Source organism: Dendroctonus ponderosae, unplaced genomic scaffold, assembly GCF_020466585.1.
Source record: "Dendroctonus ponderosae isolate FM_Combo_2020 unplaced genomic scaffold, Dpon_F_20191213v2 Dpon_F_20191213_10, whole genome shotgun sequence".
NCBI lineage: Eukaryota > Metazoa > Arthropoda > Insecta > Coleoptera > Curculionidae > Dendroctonus > Dendroctonus ponderosae.
This window is the reverse complement of record NW_026017111.1, coordinates 6,677,479-6,695,350: the sequence shown is the minus strand read 5'-3', so window position 1 is coordinate 6,695,350 and position 17,872 is coordinate 6,677,479. Positions and strand designations below refer to the sequence as shown.

Below are 17,872 nucleotides of genomic sequence, written 5' to 3'. Positions count from 1 at the left end.
TGATATTTCTACTTTTATTTACCTTGTCAAAACAAGAAAGTTTTATATACTTAATTCAAGTGTCCTCGTTTTCTGTCAGTTTGTTTTCGTAATGTTTTTCTATGTATTTGTTAAATTTAGGTTCGGTCCATATTATGTTATTTTTTGGTGTATTTTACATTTTGTACTTTTAATTGAGAAAGATATTTTGAGCTTTCCACCGCAAAAAAACCACTTAAACTTTTTGATTCCAAGTCAAATTTTCAAGGAACAATCGAAATTTTACTTGCAAACTTTAAAGCAGCTTTACGTCTGATGAACTTATGAGAAAAACCAACGAAATTTGCTTGTGCATATTGAGCCAGAAGAACGCACCTTTTCAAAGTTTGCTCGATTTGCACACATCACAGTTCAATAAAAACAAGACCTTCAATAGAAAACAGCTTTTATTGCTGAAATATTATGATTTGAAAGGCGCCCCGCAGAAATTAATCCACTTTTCAGGAAAGAATGATTTTCGAAAATTTTCTCTTTCTAGATAAAAACACAATATTTTGAAAGTAAAAAATGTTGGAGGGATTTAATTGCCTAACAAGGAGGTCGCATTTATTTTATGAGAGTCTAAAAGTGGTGCGTTGATACGAACTGTTCTTATGAACTTTTGAAGAAAGTAGCTTTTCCCAAGAATTTATTTTTAATAGTGAATCTGGGGTTATTTAGTATTTCGACGTTTTCTTTTCTCGAAAATTAAATAAATTTGCTTGTAGGTACATTTTGTGTTAGAAGGACGAATTTTTTAAGAGTTTGGTCGATTTGCAGGCATCACAGGTCTTGTAAAGATATTGTTATTTAAAAAAATCTTAGCCTAAATTAATTCAAACTCCAACACAGAATGGTTTTTGAAAATTTAGTGCTTCGAGAGAAAAAAACTATATTTTCAGTCGACAATTTTGGCGTGATTTTGAGCATTCCATTGGACAAAAGGGGGATAAATGCCTAGCAAGAAGGTCGTATTTACCCTGTTTTTGGGCTACTTGCATTTTTTTTATTCCAGGGCAAGATTTCAAGAAAGAAAGCAACTTTACTGAAGGAAAAATCTCAATTATCTCTCAATAGCATGTCAATTGAATTTCGAAATTCTCTTGTCGAAGATAATTTTTCACCTTCACCGTAAGGTCGAATTTCCAGCGCGCACATGGGCAGAACCACGCCCAACACGTGGGTACCAAGTACCAACCCAGCACTTCCACCCACGCAACACGCAAAGTGGTGCGCACCCCCAAGCCAGGGGGTAGCTGGAGGTGGGGTGGATCTGAACCAAACTGTTTGGAAGCTGTTTTCGGGTCCAGTTCAGTTCGCTGTTCAGATCAGTTCAGTTGAAATCTCGGTGTTGTTGAGATCGGAGCTTGTGCGTGTGCTCGTTTCTTCTTCTCGAGCCTCATCGGCGTGTGTATCGCGTATAAAGGAATCGAGATGCGCGCATTTGCACAGGTAAGGAGCCTTTGATGCGGGCCGACGATTCCGCCGGTCTTTTGATGTGAACAGGTGCACCGATACGCTAGTGAAGTGCAATAATGGTTTCTGTATTGTAATTTGGGGCCCTATTTTCAGCCGCTCAGGTTTAATGTACTCTGGACGATGGCCGCTTTACTTTGTCGATAATCGTTGGTTCTTTTTCTACTGTCCCTTTCAGTCTCCACCGGCCAATTCGTGGTTGTAACAAAGTTTGTAAACATTTTAACCGGGTACCGCAAGTGGAACCCGCTCGATTTCCCCGATGCTGCACAAACAACCGTTTGGCTACTGTTTAAAGCCCACAACGCTTATTACATATTTACAAGACACTTTTATTTCAACCAACACGTGAAGAGTTTTCACTCGAAAGCAAATACGTAACTTCTTCGGTAAACGTTGATTGGGCTCTCAATTTACCTACTTGGAAGCGTCAGCGTCATTCTTCTGCTACCAGCTGCAGGCTTAAGAGTTCAGAACACTAATGTTTTCACCTTTGGAGAATGCTTGATTGCATTAGAAATTTAGTTTTTACTTGCTAACTTTTGATGATTTTTATTGAACAATTTCCGCATCGCCAGTTTCCGCATCCGCAACGATCTGTTAAGTTTTGCCGGTTTCTTGCGGACATATTTCTAGTTTCGAAGGTTTTTCCTTACGGAAGTCGGTTTTTTAGTGTATCTTCTTCTTGCTCTCTTACTGTTATATGATATATGCATAGAGTGAGCCCCTGTAAGAATTTCTAAATTCATTTAAAATTCAGCGCACTGTTTGTTGAAAAATGCTCGAATCCGCCAAAGCCATTTTTTCAAGTGAAAACCCTTGTTTGTTATTTCAATTTTGAATTCTCCATTGAATTTTGATGGATGATTCAAGTAACTTAAACTGTATTTATGAATAAATTTGGAACTAAAAAGATCGTATATGTATATCAATAAATTTGACAAAACCGAGCTTTTTCAAAGAAATAAGTTAATCAATTTGGACTTTATTGAGATCGACTATATTTCGTTTCACAAGAAACTAAAGTGAACCCTGAAAACCTAGAAATCAGCCCTGGTATATCACGGAGGTGCAACAAAGATAGTTGCGTTTCCATAACAACCACTATTGTTCTGTCGCTCTGGCCAGTGGCGCAGTTTGGCGCAGACGGCTTGGTTGCATTACGGGGGGTCATAAACAACTAATTTATTTAGTGGGGTTTTAAAGAAAATGTGGGCTTTTTCTAGTTGATTATAAAGTAGGCTTGAGTATTTTCTTAGAATAAGAAATTTATTTTCCGGCATTTTCAAGGCTTTTTGCTAGAAACAACTTTTGCAAACTAATTTTTTTTGCTCAGTTATTTGAAAAACTTTGCGACTATTGTTTGGCGCGCGACATTATTAATTTTAAAAGTTCTTCCTTTGTAACTTTTTTTTAACAGCGGATTATTGAATTTGTGGTTTCGTTTTACTATCACCCAATATCAGTTTCAAATATCCCTGGTATATCGGAAAAGTGGGACAAAGACGGGCGTGTTTCTATAACAACCAGTATTATTATCTCGCTCTTGACTATAGACACAGTTAGACGGGAATGGTTCGGTTGCATTACGAGGGACCATAAACAACTAGTTTGTTTGCTGTGCTGTTTTTAAATTATGTGGCTTGTTTGTGGTAAATCACCACTGATAATTATAATGGAACGTGGCATTGACATTTCCTTATGTAAATATTCACACCACGATTTGATACCAGCATTGCCGCTTTGCCGATTAGGACTATTCGCAACTTATAGAAAACCTCATAACGAACTAAATTTGTCCTAAGATTTTTCGAGAAAATGCCGGTTTCCACCAGTTTTCTCCTTATGAAAGTCACCAAAACAAAGGACGCCATGTTGATTCCACTCTTTGCGCCGGCGTGCCAGTCTAAATTATTCGCGCAGTTGCCAGTACTACCACTATCATTTTTGTACAATGGTCGGTGTCCTTTTTATTTTTATCCTTAACATTTGATCATTTTTCCTATGCATATTTCTCAGTTTTATTTTGAACCTTTTTGCGCCGTTCGCATTTCCTCTATGGACGTATTTCTGGTCAGTTTTCAACTTTGAATTAATTAGCTTTTTCGTATTGATTGAGATTTTCTACTTTGGTGGCAGTTTGGCAACATGGCTAAACAGTATCGAATTTTCGGCTATGCGTGTTTGTGCGCGTGCGTTACCAGATCGTGGTGTAAAGTATTACCTTTTATTATGTTCGTATTAAATGTTTTTTTAAACACCTTTTCATTGCTGAAATATGTTTTGGTTCGTTTTTGCCTTTGCACTAGGGAGGTAGGACAATGACAGACCGGTTTCCATGAGAACCACTATAGCCTTCTCGCTCTTGACTGTATGAAAATTAGGCGCGAAAGGCTTGCTTGTATTACGAGGGTTCATCAACAACTAGAGTCTGTTTCAAGCTATTGACACTGACCTCATTATGTGAGATGATATATTGAAATTTGCTCATGTCCGAGATTGGTTCGAAATATGTTCTTTCAGATTATAGAATAGAACAGAATCACATATTATTCTTATATCACGGTTTGATAGAAGTTTTAAAATCTTCTTTTTTTCAAGAAATTAAGGCAAAAATTACTTACAAACGTTTTAAATTCGTTTTTTCATAACTACTTAATTATGCACGAAAATGATGTTATTTGCTGCTAAATCGTGCTTTAGGCATCAACAATTCATAACTCAACATTAAAAATTGTCGCTGAGATGCATAATAATTGGATTTTTCGCAAAAGTTTGAGCATCTTTTCTAATATTGTCCATTGATTGAGGTTGTCCAGGGCGTCGACAGTCAGATGGCGGATTATTTGACTCTTTCGGGAATTCCACACAATGCGGTGTTGCCATGTAGTTTTGCGTTGTTTTCCTTTCGGTTAATTTTGAGTTAGTTTGTTTGTGTTAGCAGGGTTGAAGTGATCTTTTTAATGAAACTAAAAAAATATACAGAAGGTAAAAGTTAATAAGCTGAAAAGACCTAAATAATCTAAATCGACCCAAATTGAATGAATCTACATGCTAGGTATCCAAGGAAATAATTTTGATTAACTGAAAACGTTTTGCGCAGTTTGGCAACACCTTTAGAAACTTGGCCTGAAAATGGTGATTTTCCTCAAACTTTGTGAGTGTTTTTTGGCTTAATGTTTGGACCTTCCAGCAATTTTTTTTGCTGAAACTGCGTAATTTAAAGCGTTGTTTAAATTAAGCTACACGATCACCCAATTGTACAGTAATTGGCGTAAACTGGGAGAGTTAAAGTGGGCTGTTTTTTTTTGCAAAAAATCGAACAGCTTTTCCCTTTTAAAATTCGAATTTCTGGATCTAACTAATGTAAAATGTGCATGTTGAACAAATCACCCCTGGTATATCATGCCGGTGGGACAAAGACAGGTGCGTTTCCGCGACAACCACTGTTCGCCTCTCGCTCTTGACTATAGCGCGACCGGCCTGGTTGTGTTACGAGGGGCCGTAAACAACTAGTTGGTTTGCTGCGGTGTTTTCAACTAAGGCGACTGCTCATAAATTCTGCTTGTTATGCATTACTTGAGACGGTTTGGCTCAAAGTTCGTATCTATCTATGCTAGAGCCCTAGAAAAGTGAGTCCTATTAAGGTACTTTTGTGAAAAATCTCTTGCGTACTGCAGCTGCCCAGCTTGGATGTTTTTTCCATTCGGACATCTATCGTTGAAAAAGGACTTGAGCAATATAAAGTCTCACAATCGTGCCGACAACATGCCGATGTCTTCTCGAGCGGCGGGCGGTAAAAAGGTATGCGCACAAAGATCAGACTTTATGGAAATGACTAGTCCGTTTTACAGGTCTTATTTGTTTGTTTGTTTTTCAAGTTACCGCAGTCGTTCGTTTGCGTTCAAATTACCCGTTTCGAAATTCTCGAAACATCGATGGGGGTTAGATAAACTCACTTTTTTCGGCCTCTCGAATTCCATTCCGGTGCCCAGTTTTATTAATAAAATCATCAAAGATCGCGTGATCTTTGTTTGCCCAATTGATTTGAACGTCCCAACTAACCATAGCAGTAAATCAATTGATTAGGAACGTGCTAATCAAGTGGGAACACGCGCTGGAAGGTAAATGGATGGCGGATTTACCAGCAGAATACTTGGGGAAAAACGGTTCAGATTGGCAAAGGACTGCAAAATCCTGCGTCATCACTGCCCTCATCTTACACATCTGTTTCGTCGGCATTCTTTTACAATTTTCCACCAGAGTAGTGTAATAGTAGGAACCCGATTACTCTACAGGCGTAACGAAGGCAATGTTGCCATTCAGCAACGGGAACCAACCGGAAGAATTTCGAAATCCTCCGAGATTCCCAATAGGACCCGATTTTCCTTGCCAGATTTCCTCAGTAATGCTTGTGGTTAACTAGTAAGGAGTTGTGGGGGTTTAGCGGCCTCCAAACCCTCCAGACCCAACAGCGGTAAACAACCGGGACAGGCGAACAGCGGCAACACGGCAATACGAGAAGCAACTATGGAATCCCCTTACGTTGACAGGTACTACTTTAGCGGCGAGATCAAAGAAGCCGACCTTCGCACACGCACCGGAACAAACGCCGCCTTTTCCAACCGAATATATTTCGGCCAGTGTTGCCGACAATCGGGGATTTTTTTACGATACCATCATAAAAACGCCAGTCTGGTTGCCGAAAAACTGGCCCTTGTTTTCGGTACGGTTTTTTTATGATGGCGCCTCGTACTGAGATAAGCTGGTTGTCATGGCTACAGCTATGCCCATCTCGCTCCTAAGCACAGCGGCGGAGATACGCGAAGGCAATCGACTACTTTCGGCTGAGGGAGCTATTTACCGGGTGCGATCAACAAAATACCAGTTGGTGTCGAAAAGAGTTCTTATTTTGACTGGAATTTTTGAAGTTGGTGCTGGTTTTACAGCTTGTTGTACTGCGCACTTTGGCCCCATTTAATGGCCAGTAAATTGGGGCAATTACTTAAGGTCTCCAGATTTGAGCGTAAAGAAAAGCGTGGTCGATTGCACGATTTATTGCGCCAATTTAGTCGAGAAAGGAACCTGGTTGGTGACGGAACAATTCTTTGCATCGGAACCGGATTCGAGTTGTCGTAAAGGAAGCAAGCCCGAATTAGGACGGCGCGCAATTGGAATTATTAATAAACGCTCGACATTATTAGGTGAAAAGAAAAATAGTAGCAGCAAACAAGTTGTGTGTGCATACTATAAAAGGAAAGCAAAGGCGACGAGATAGATCCTCATTCAGTCAAGCAGCCGACAGTAGCAGATAATAACGGGCTGCCAACGCTTTGATCTTCGCCGACAGCACCTTTACTATTCTTAAATTTAATTGGTTATCTGGCTTTACCGTAGGCCATTTGATAACGCTTAATGTTCATGCCGATTTAGGAATTTGCTTTTGTTTTTTCCTCACCTGAAGTTCCCCAATGTTGGAATGCAAATGTGGCTCTCATCAGTTTCGCGTATTTTTTTAACGATCATCGACTTTCCGAAATGCCAGAATGACGTTATTGCTTATGATGAATACGGTGCCCGTATATTTCGAGAAACGGGGCCCGTTAAAGAAACCCGATTTTTTTGTCGGCAACTCGTTAAATCCACTAATGCGGATTTTATTTCCTATTTATTTAGCCGCAGCCCCGCATTAAAATTGTCACAATTATGAGAATTTAAAACCGTTTTATTGTTGGCCTCGCTAATGAAGCATATTAATTAATAATGGACTTAACATCGGCCAGAATACCAAAAAAAAAACATAAACCGTTTTTATAGTCGCATAAAATCTTACGAGAATGCATCGGGTTCTCCCTCTTCTATCATTATTAATCGAGTCCGTTTGACTATGCAAACGAGCGTCTAAAGCAACTGTATTCTGTCGATTTGCTAGAAGGAATGTGCGCTGGAAGGTTAATTTAATTATCCAGTGCAAACAGGCCAGGCCCCTGCCGTTTGGCGTTGCCAAACACAGTGGTTTCCATGGAAACCTTAACGTTTTCCCGCAGGGAAATGGACGGCGACCAACTGCACAACCAGAGCCTTGTTTTTAAGTTCCGGGGCAGCAGAATAAAATAGAAGAGAAGCACGTCGGCCGGTATCGAAAACCCCCCAAAAATATCGGTCGCACAATGCGGTAATGGCCGGTCAAAGAGAAATTATGCGGAAAATAGGCGTGAAATCAGATTAACGTTCACCGTATAATTCGATACTTTTGAGGTGCCGCGGCCTTATTGTCTACAATGCCCGACACCCGATCGCTTGTCAGAGGCGTCACAAAACAGTTCCACAACCTCCAGCCAGTTGAAGGCCCTGAAGGGCCCCTATTTCCGGCTGCCCCAACCGGATCTTAGGGCAGAAGTAGAAAAAACTAGGAACAAAAAATGTCGTTCGGCTTGATTCCAATTGTGAAAAGCGGATTAAAGCCGATCCATCCACGGCGATGGTAAATCAGCATGCAATGAATGCGCTCATCTATACAAGAACGGGGCGATTATTCATGTTAGGTGGGTTTTTAGGCCTTTTTGTCGGTAATCAGATGCGGCAACCTTGTTCTTTCTCGTTGAGGCTCTTTGATCCATGCCGACGCCCGGTCCCTTTTCAAAACCAGTAGCTGTCATAATCCGATTTCCGTTCATTTTTGTCGATATGTTAATTAATCGCCAGTAATGAATCAGGTTGTGCCTCGCTATAAGAAACGGCCCCTCTTTGCAACGCACGATTTTATTCGACTTGAAGTTGATTTGTGGTTTTCATAATTTGTCGCTTCTTGTAGGTGGTCAGGACCGTCCAACCAGCGGCTTCAGAGCACAATTTTCCAAGAAAAACGCCAAACTTACCAACAAAGTCACGAAACTGAGCGCTGTTTTGAATAGAGCGTAGACAAAACATCTAATAATATAATCATGCAATTTTTTTGTTCAATCCGGGTTTGGAAACAATTTTCCGAGATACCTAACACAACAACACAACACATTTTTATACAAAGGACGGAGTTTTCCGAAAATACAGGCAAAAGCCGAACTTTTAGACGGATCCGAATTGCGGATTATAATTGCAATTTCCAATCATTGCGCGGCTATTTCTTTAAAAATTCAAACATACGAGTGAAGCAAGAAGGTTGAACTAAACTTCCTATAGAGTTGAAATATAAATTGAGAAACAATTTGCCGCTTTTTCCCCGTTTTCAGACAAATACCTATTTGCAGTAGCATCCAAAGTGGCGACTCATAACACAATTCCTGACCATTGTGCAGCCATTTGGCAAAAAATCCCAATTTTCCAAAAAAAGTCAAAATTTGAAGTCAATTTCCTACAAATTATAGCCAACACTTTGAGTTACAAACTGGCAAAATTTCTCCCAAATCCAGGCCAGGGCCGAATGTTCACAAGCTTCCAAACTCGAGCGTATAAACGCAGTTTTCAACCAGCCACCAGCCTGTGAAACGAACTAATAAAATTAACAATGCACCAAACGTTTTACCCCAATAAAATTGACTATAAGTCTAGCGAATTTCCTTTCAATTGACGCCAAAACCGAATTTTCAAAAGCATCCAAAGTGGAGATTAAAAACATACATTTTAATCATTGTGTGCCGCAACATTCTGATCATTTTTGTCGGTATGTTAATTAATCACTAGTCATAAATCAGGTCGTGCGTCCGTTTAAGACGAAGCCCCTCTTGCAAAACACGATTTTATTCACCCAGAAGATTTTTTGTGGTTTTGAGAATTTTTCAATTCAGATTTATAACGAATTTTCAGATGCATCTAAAGTTAAGTCCTGAAGAACAATTTTTTATTCCTGCACTTGCCATAAAAATGCTAACTAGCCAACAAAATAAAAAAATCCAACACAGCTTTGCCCGGAAGGAACCGAATGAATTTGACTGCAAACAAGACAAATTTCGCTTGAATCGCGACACGAGAAGAATTTTCAGAAGCCTCCAGAATTGAGGTACCTACTCTAAAACTTCAATTTCTAACCCGCATTTGCCATTTAAACCCTAAATTTGGCAAAGAACTACATTTTTTGACGTAAACTTCTTGTAGAGTGTAACCAACACATTTACGCACAAAGTGGCGCAATTTTCCCAAATTCCAGGCTAAAGGCGAATTTTTCGAAGGATCCAAATTGTGGACTCGAACACTTTAACTTTGTGCGGCTGTTTCCTTTAACAATCCAAACATACGAACGAAATAAGACTGTTGAACTAAACTTCTCAGAGTGTAACTAAAACATTGATGAACAATTTGAGGCTTTTTTCCCGTATCAAGCCGAAAATCAATGTTCAGAAGCACCCAAAATGTAGGTCTAATGAACGCAATTTCCAAACAGTTTACAGTCATTTGCCATAAAAATCCAACCCTGGCCACGAAATAAACTATTTCAACGAAACCTCCGACAGACTTCAACCAATAAATGTATGAACAATTTGAACAATTTTCGTTTCAATCGAAATGCAGGCGGAATTTGATGAAGCATCAAAAAAGAAGCTCTAAAAATGTGCACATTTTCACCAAAGTGCGTGCAGCTGCCATGAAAATTGTAAGTTGCTGACGACATTACAAAATTCAGCAAGCCTTTCCCCAAAGTGAAACCAATCCATTTCAATACAAATTGACCAAATTTCCTCTTCAATTCAGGTAAGAACCGAATTTTGAGAAGTCTCCAAGGGGGCGACTCTAATGAAGCAATTTCTGATCATCACCCATTGCTTTCAAAATCCAAACTCGCCATAAAAACTAAACATTTGAACTAAGTTTCTAGCTAAATGTAACCAACAGCTTGAGTTACAAATTGAGGTAATTTCTCCCAAATTCAGATGAGAGCTGAATTTTCAGAATCATTTCGAGGCTCGAAAAGCGCAATTACAAATCAGTGTACAGGCTTTAGCGGAGAAATTTCCCATTGAGCAACGAACTCGTAATGAACTGACCTTTTTTCAATTTAGAACCAATAAAACGTAGTACAAATTGGGAAAAATTGCCCTCAATCTAGACCAAAGCCGAATTTTGAACAGCATCCCAAGTGATTTCTAGCCATTGTGCTGGCATTTGCATAAAAAATCCCAACTCATCAATAAAATACAAAAATTGAACTACTGTTCCTATGAAGCCTTATCCATACATTTGACCACAAATTGAGCACAATTCTCTTTAATTCAGGGACGAGGCGAAATTTGAGACGTCGTCAAAGTGGCGACTTCAATATCACAATGTCTAACCAGTAAAATGTCCAGTTCTTAAAAGAGTAGATTTTTCTCTAAAAAATTACCAAACTTACCAATCAAGGGAAAATAAACTGAACGAGCGAAGCAACAAACAACACACGCACCAATTTTGCAGAAGCACCCAGAGTTAAGACATAAAATTCGATTTCTAACCAACTTGCTAAAAAATCCAAAGTTTTTTTTAAGAACTTTTACCGAATTTTTTTTTTAATGTTTCAAAAATTTCAACCTCAATGCAGGTTCAACTTTCCATTTTTCTGGCACATTCAAAGATTAAAAGCCCCATTTCTAATCATCGCGTAGTCATTTCCTAGCTAAATCCAACCGTGTCAACTAAATAAAAAAATAACTAAACTTTTGACAAAGTGGGGCCAATAATTTTGCAGACAACTTCTGGAGTTTGAAAAGGCATTCAAAACAGAAGCCCTAAACATAAAACAATAAAAATACAACAAAACTAATAAAATATCAAACTGGCCGACAAAATAAGAATATTGAAGTAAGTTTCCTGAAGAGTGTAACTAAGACATTTATGTACAACTTTACGCAATTTTTACCTAATCCAAGGGAAATTCCCCAATTCCACTGCAATGATCAATTTCAAGACAAATTCCCTGCTATGCCTGAGTGTAACTGCTATGCTTAGGTACAAATTGGCCAAATTTCCCCATCACCTAGACAAGAGCCGAATTTTTAGAAGCATTCAAAGAAGATACCTTAAAAACCCAATTTCAAACCATTGCGTCTTCACTTGAATCTCTTCACTCTCTCGAATTTATAACCTTGCAACTAAATAAAAAAAATTAAGAAAACTTCCTGCATTGTCACCAATACACTTAAGTACAATTTGACGCAGTTTTCCACTAATCCATACAAAAGTCGATTTTTTAGACGCTTCCAAAAGGATCAAAAGTGATGACGCTAAAAACGCAGTTTTTAACGACGAGAACGAACAGAGAGGGACAAAGAGTTAAAACGGGAAACAGAGTTAAAACGCGAAAAAGCGTTAAACGTCCAGCACAGTCTAATCAACACATTTCAGTATAAATTGGCGTAATTTTTCCCAAATCCATCGAACAACCGAATTTTTTAGAAGTTTGCCAGTGTGCAGACTTTAGCGATACAATTCCTAACTTGGCAACAAAATAATAAAATTTACTCGATTTTCTGCAAAGGGTAACCAATAAAATTGAGTACAAATGGAGCAATTTTCCCATGAACCCAGGCAAAAGTCGAGTTTTCCAAAGCATTCAAACTGAAGACTAGAGTCGTAATTTTCAGTGCATTTGCGTATCAATTTCCCCCCAATCCAGGCAATAATTGCGGTTTTAGGTTTTCCTTGTTCTGCTACAATTGCGGAAAAATATTTTTGGGAAAAAACCCCAAAAAATATTAGGGTTTAGTCCAAAATTCGAAGTTGCAAAAGTAAAAAAAATCTTCACGAAGCTGTTAAGGAGCGAGTGTTCGAATACAATTTATTTAATAATTTTTCACAGAAAATACCGGAATATTGTAAGTGTTTTTAAGTAATACTTTAGAAAATAATGCGTTTCCTTGCTTAAAGAATTGCTTTAGAAAAACTTTGTTAAAACTGGAAAGACCCGAAATTTTAAATAAACTTTAAAATTCTTCAGAGCGATGAGGGTGACAAACTTTTAAAATAATTTTTTGTAAGCTCTGGTCGTTTTTTCAATACAATCTTAATTGCTTTGCAAAAAAAGTAAACAAAATTATATGGTTTTTGTGCCAAGTTCAAAAGGGTTTTTTAAAATCTTCTGCAATGCGATGCATGAGGCCAATTTTCTATCAAAATTAATTGTGTCGTTTTTGGCTTGACCCCTTGGTTGTCGGAAAAGAAGAAAAGCATCAGCAAATATTGCAATTTTTGAGCTTTCGATTAAAAACTTCTAGTTTTGTGATCGGTTTTTCAGAAATCTTCAATAATTTTCCGGAAAAAATGGGAAAACTTATTTTCGTTTTTGTCCCGAATTCGACGCTGAAAAAGGTTTTTTGTAAAATTCCTTCAAAGCTATAAATTTATTTTGAAATTTTTTGCGTAAAATGCCTCCAGACTGTCAGTATTTTTAAGTTGTACGTACTTTCCTGACTGTGTTTCAATTCCAAATTAAAATCAAATCCTGGGTTCTTCAGTCATTTATTGTTCATTTATCAATTAAAAAAACGTTTCGGTGTTTTCCACCATCATCAGTTTCAATGTGTAGCGTTGTTGCTACTTTACGCCTTGGCATGTATTTTGAAGCAACATAAAGTTGTGCAACGTAAAGTAGCAACAACGCTACACATTGAAACTGATGATGGTGGAAAACACCGAAACGTTTTTTTAATTGATAAATGAACAATAAATGACTGAAGAACCCAGGATTTGATTTTAATTTGGAGTATTTTTAAGTGAATCTACAAAATAGACAGTTTTTGAGTATAAAGTAAAGCAAGAAAAAAATTCGACCACAACTCAAAATCCACAGTTTTTAAACCAACTCTAAAGGCATAAGAGGAGTGGGGGTGATTAGTTTTCCAACAAATTTATTATAAACTAAATAAACGGAATAAGCGTATTATTCCGTTCGTTTTTTAATAAAAAATTATTTAATTTTTGTCTTAAATTTGAGGCAGGAAAAATATTTTAATACTTTCTACGATACGACGGAGGCAAATGATGCTATAAAATTAATTTGTTGTTAATAAATGGCCTTTAAAATTAATCGAAAAACAACTTAACAAAAAAGTCAATTTTTTTCCAGCAACGAAACTGAGTTACTGCCCCTGTGCGTTGGGTTGGCGCACAAAGCCATTTGCGCAACACTGCGCCAACTCCAAAAAATTAACTGCGTTAACCAGGCCTAATTAAAGGTGGAGATTGATAACACAATTTCCAACTAGTCCGACACCATTTTTGATAAAAATTTCAACTTCTCAACGAAATAAAATAACATTCCTTCCTATAGGGTGAAACCACAGACCAAATTTCGTTGCAAGCACCTAATTTGGAGGCAGTAAAGGCGCAATTTTCACCATTTCGTCAACTTCGAATCCCTCTCCTCTGACTCAATGGTGAAGGTTTCGCGCGATCAATTTTAATCAGAAAAAATAATTCTGAGTACCCCCAGAAGATACAGAAACCATTCATCCACCTCACATCCACAGCGCCGCTTTCCATTTACACAAAACATTTTTTTTTAGAGATTAGTGTGCATTTGGCTGGTTGTCAGTCCAGTGGTGTCGATTGCCGTCCAAGATGCCATTTTCTCAAACGCAATCCAGCGAGACAAAACGATTCCAAACAAAACCAGCCCAGCAACTGGAGATGTGAAGCCTTTGAAAAAGGTGTTTTTGTCCGATCGGTCTGTGACCTGCAACGATGGCTCCCAAGCAGGGTATTTGGATGGCTCAATGATTCTTCCTGCCTCTACATGCACCTTTTTTTAGGTTTTATCTGCGCAAATCGGCTCACAGCAAGAAATGGATCATTTTTCTTGAGGGCGGCTGGTACTGCTACGACCATCACAGCTGCAGGAATCGATGGGTCAAGCAGCGGCATTTCATGACTTCTTCGAATTGGCCCGAAACCCGGGAAGGTCAGTGGTTTATCAAGTCCATTTCCTCTTTGATTTACGCTAAAAATTCATTTCTTCGTATAAACAGTCAGTGGGATTCTGTCGCCCTCCATGGAGGAGAACCCGTACTGGTGGAACGCCAATCACGTGTTCGTTCCCTACTGCTCCAGCGACTCCTGGAGCGGCTCCAAAAAGCTGGATAAGCGCGGTTTGTTCAGCTTCATGGGATCGTCCATAGTTCTGCAAGTGGTCAGAGATCTGTTGCCTTTAGGCCTGGAAAACAGCACCGATCTTCTGCTAGCAGGTACGGCGTTAAAATCCTGCAATCCCCGCAGTAGGAGTTTAATCCTCAACATTGGTGCAGGCAGCAGTGCAGGCGGAACCGGCGTGATGATCAATCTGGACTTTGTGGAAGAGCTGCTGCATGAGCAGATGAACCGGACGAAAATCCGCGTCAAGGGAGTAACGGATTCTGGATGGTTCCTGGATAGAACCCCGTTTGCGCCCACCAATAAACCGGCAGTGGAGGCGATTCGCAAGGGGATGGACCTCTGGCAAGGCCGAGTGCCTAGAAGATGTCGCGAACAGTACCTGGACGAACCATGGAGGTGCTACTTTGGCTACCGGATTTACCCCACTCTTAAAGGTACTATACAGGGTGATTGAACGATAAACGTGAACTAAAAAAAATGTTTCAGTTCAACTTTTCGTCTTCCAATGGCTGTTTGACGAGGCCCAAATGGACGCAGATAATGTGGGAGCCCCCGTCACCAAACAGCAATGGGACTACATTCATAAAATGGGCGACGCGCTGCGCCACAGCTTCCAAAACGTTTCGGCTGTATTTGCACCCTCCTGCATCTCGCACTCGGTGCTCACCAAGCGCGATTGGCTAAACGTGAATATCGACGGCATTTCCATTGCGGATGCGCTCCACTGTTGGGAGCAGAAGACCAACAAACGAAGGTATGACAGGAGTAATTATTAAAAAAAAATTCAGTCTGCAGCAATTTTTTTAGGCTAAAGCGCAGAAAGAACAACAGGGGAAAAGGCAAGCGACGACAGAACAGAACCAACCGGCTGAATAAGACAATGGGGGCCACCCAAGAGGAGAGCGATGAAATTGGCGAAAACTTCGACAGAAATAAGCAGAAGAACGCACACAGAAACAGAAAACGGAAAAATAATAATGGTAGGTAATCAACTTGAAAACATAAAAACCGTTTAACTGGATTTGGGGTAAATTGCAGGAAAAAACGCAAATAGAAGAAAAGCAAATCTAATTAGACCCATGGGCAACGTTTCCAAGAACAATCTCAGCTCCATCAACCATCCAGCTTGGAGTGGGCAGCAGTCGAAGCCGCGAAATGCCTTCAACAAGAAACATTGCATCCATAGACGGTTGGAACGGTGTTCTTGGCCACAAGTAAGTCAAAAAATAGTAATCGAGTGTGAGATATTTAATGCGAATAATTTTCTTTAGTGCAACCACTCGTGCCCAAAGCTGCACAATCCGTTTACTGGCGAAGAAATGGAATTTATCGAGCTGCTGAAATCCTTCGGTTTGGACATGAACAGCGTGGCAAATGCTTTGGGAATCGACATGGAAACCTTGAACAACATGGATCAGGGCGAGTTGCTCAATCTGCTCACTCAGCAGGCAAATTAGCCGTTTGCAAAGTCGTTGTTTAGTTTTACATTGTTTGTTTCCTGCCTGAAAGTCCAAAAAGAAATTGGTTACTAAACCCACACAGTACAGAGAGTATATTATTATATGCATAAGAAATAGTTCATTTTTGGCAACGAAACATATGTCCGAAGCCTTTATTACGTGTGATAATCAATTGGCCCAAATGCAAACTCATACAAAGGGAATTTTATATAGATTTGTAGATATGTCCTGTTTAAACTTACCTGTACATATTACGATTTTATATAGTGTAAATAGTCAAAGTTATTTATTTGTACATGTTGTCTTCTTATACAATTTCGCCCTACACATTTGCATTTATTGTTTAATTGTCATTTAACTGCTTGAGACGAACGTTAGAAATTAGGCGATTTATTTATTTATTTATTTAAGTTAGACCCCAAAGACGTTTTGCTCGGATTTTAGCGCAATAGGACTGATTTTCATTCTACCTCATTTTTTTGTATATTGTTTAGGTTTTAGACTATTGATAATTATTGTTTGATAACTAGTTTATTTTCTTTTTTACTTGAATATAAATGGCACTTCACTATGCTTGTTGTCTTTAATTGCCCCTTATTTTACCTTTTTTAGCGATTTATTTCCGTTCAATTTCAATGAAGAAATTTACTCCAGCAAGGATTTTCGGAATGGTGAGGTTAGCCCATGCTACATAAAATGTTGATTAAATTTCTCAATTTTACACGAAATTTCCAATTTGCTTTAAGGGGCGCTTTCTGAAAGTTCATAGCTGATGGTTGAATTAGGCGACGGAAAATAATGCGATTCAATAACATAAACAGCAGTTTTTGGATGGGAAAGATTTAGTTTAAGGGATGGAACTTTTGCCGATTTTCGGCGAGCTTTCGGTTTAAGCTGAGTGATAAATTGCTTCTGTTCCACACAAAACCTTCACCACCATCCAAACTGGGGCCCCAAAGCACAATTTTCAACCATTTATTAAAAAGTGTAACTATTTCTAAAAAAATCACCAAGCGTACCAATGAAGTTACAAAACTGAGCGCCGTTTTCTACAGAACGTACACAAAACATCTAGCAATACACTCAGCTATCTTTTGGTCAATCCAGGTTGGGGCAGAATTTTCATATGAACTTAAAGTTAGGACCTAAAAATTGCAATTTTTTTGTCCTTGTGCAGCCGTTTCATCTAAAAATCCCAACTTGGCAACGAAATTACAAAATTGAACAAAAATTTGCTCAAAGGCTAACTAATGCATATAGCTACAAATAAACAAAATTGCCTTTAAATCCAGACACGAGACGCATTTTCAGAAGCATCCAAAGTTTAGGTATTCTTTAAATCCAATTTTTAACCCGCATGTAAATAACCATTTGCTATTAACATCTGAACTTGGCAAAATTTTTTTTTTATTTGTTTTTTATCGCTCGATCAAACAAGGCGAATGGTTCTTTGCGCTTTATGTCTAGTTTTACAGTATGCAATGAAGTAAATAAGGAAGCATGAAGACGATGAGACAAAAAAAGGGACGCTTGGTTTGCGGTCAAAAAAAGACACTTTAATTCATTTTCTGGGGACAATTCAATCAAAAAAATAAATTTTAATAGCGTTTACTCTTCTGTCTCGTGTACTTTAAGATACATACAATCTGTTTCAAGTTGTTAAACTTTCGGCGTTCTTCAATTTTTATAAATAACACCAACAGAAAGCGAAGAAAACTTAGAATCTTACATATAAACAGTGAATCGAAGTCAGGAATATTTTTACTCATGCAATGGGTTTGAACTAGTAATTTTTCTAATTATAGGAACAGCACTATAGAGCTGCCAACAAATAGAAACAACTTACAAAAATGGTCTAA

General features: G+C 38.6%; 1 protein-coding gene across 1 annotated transcript; it reads left to right on the top strand.

Annotated features, from left to right (window-relative positions):
* Positions 1-1,313: 1,313 nt before the first annotated feature.
* On the top strand, positions 1,314-16,586 carry LOC109545924 (palmitoleoyl-protein carboxylesterase NOTUM). The gene is made up of 9 exons (XM_048662171.1): positions 1,314-1,470; positions 13,968-14,161; positions 14,214-14,362; positions 14,430-14,645; positions 14,706-14,987; positions 15,040-15,307; positions 15,361-15,533; positions 15,592-15,767; positions 15,825-16,586. The coding sequence occupies exons 1-9, from the start codon at positions 1,453-1,455 to the stop codon at positions 16,008-16,010; spliced, it is 1,662 nt and encodes a 553-aa protein (XP_048518128.1). The 5' UTR covers positions 1,314-1,452; the 3' UTR covers positions 16,011-16,586.
* Positions 16,587-17,872: the final 1,286 nt, after the last annotated feature.

Excerpts from the sequence above, each read along its gene's own strand:
- LOC109545924 (XM_048662171.1), top strand. Across the intron at positions 14,363-14,429 it reads TTGGCCCGAAACCCGGGAAG|TCAGTGGGATTCTGTCGCCC; the intron begins GTCAGTGGTTTA and ends TCGTATAAACAG. Across the intron at positions 14,988-15,039 it reads GATTTACCCCACTCTTAAAG|TTCAACTTTTCGTCTTCCAA; the intron begins GTACTATACAGG and ends AAAATGTTTCAG.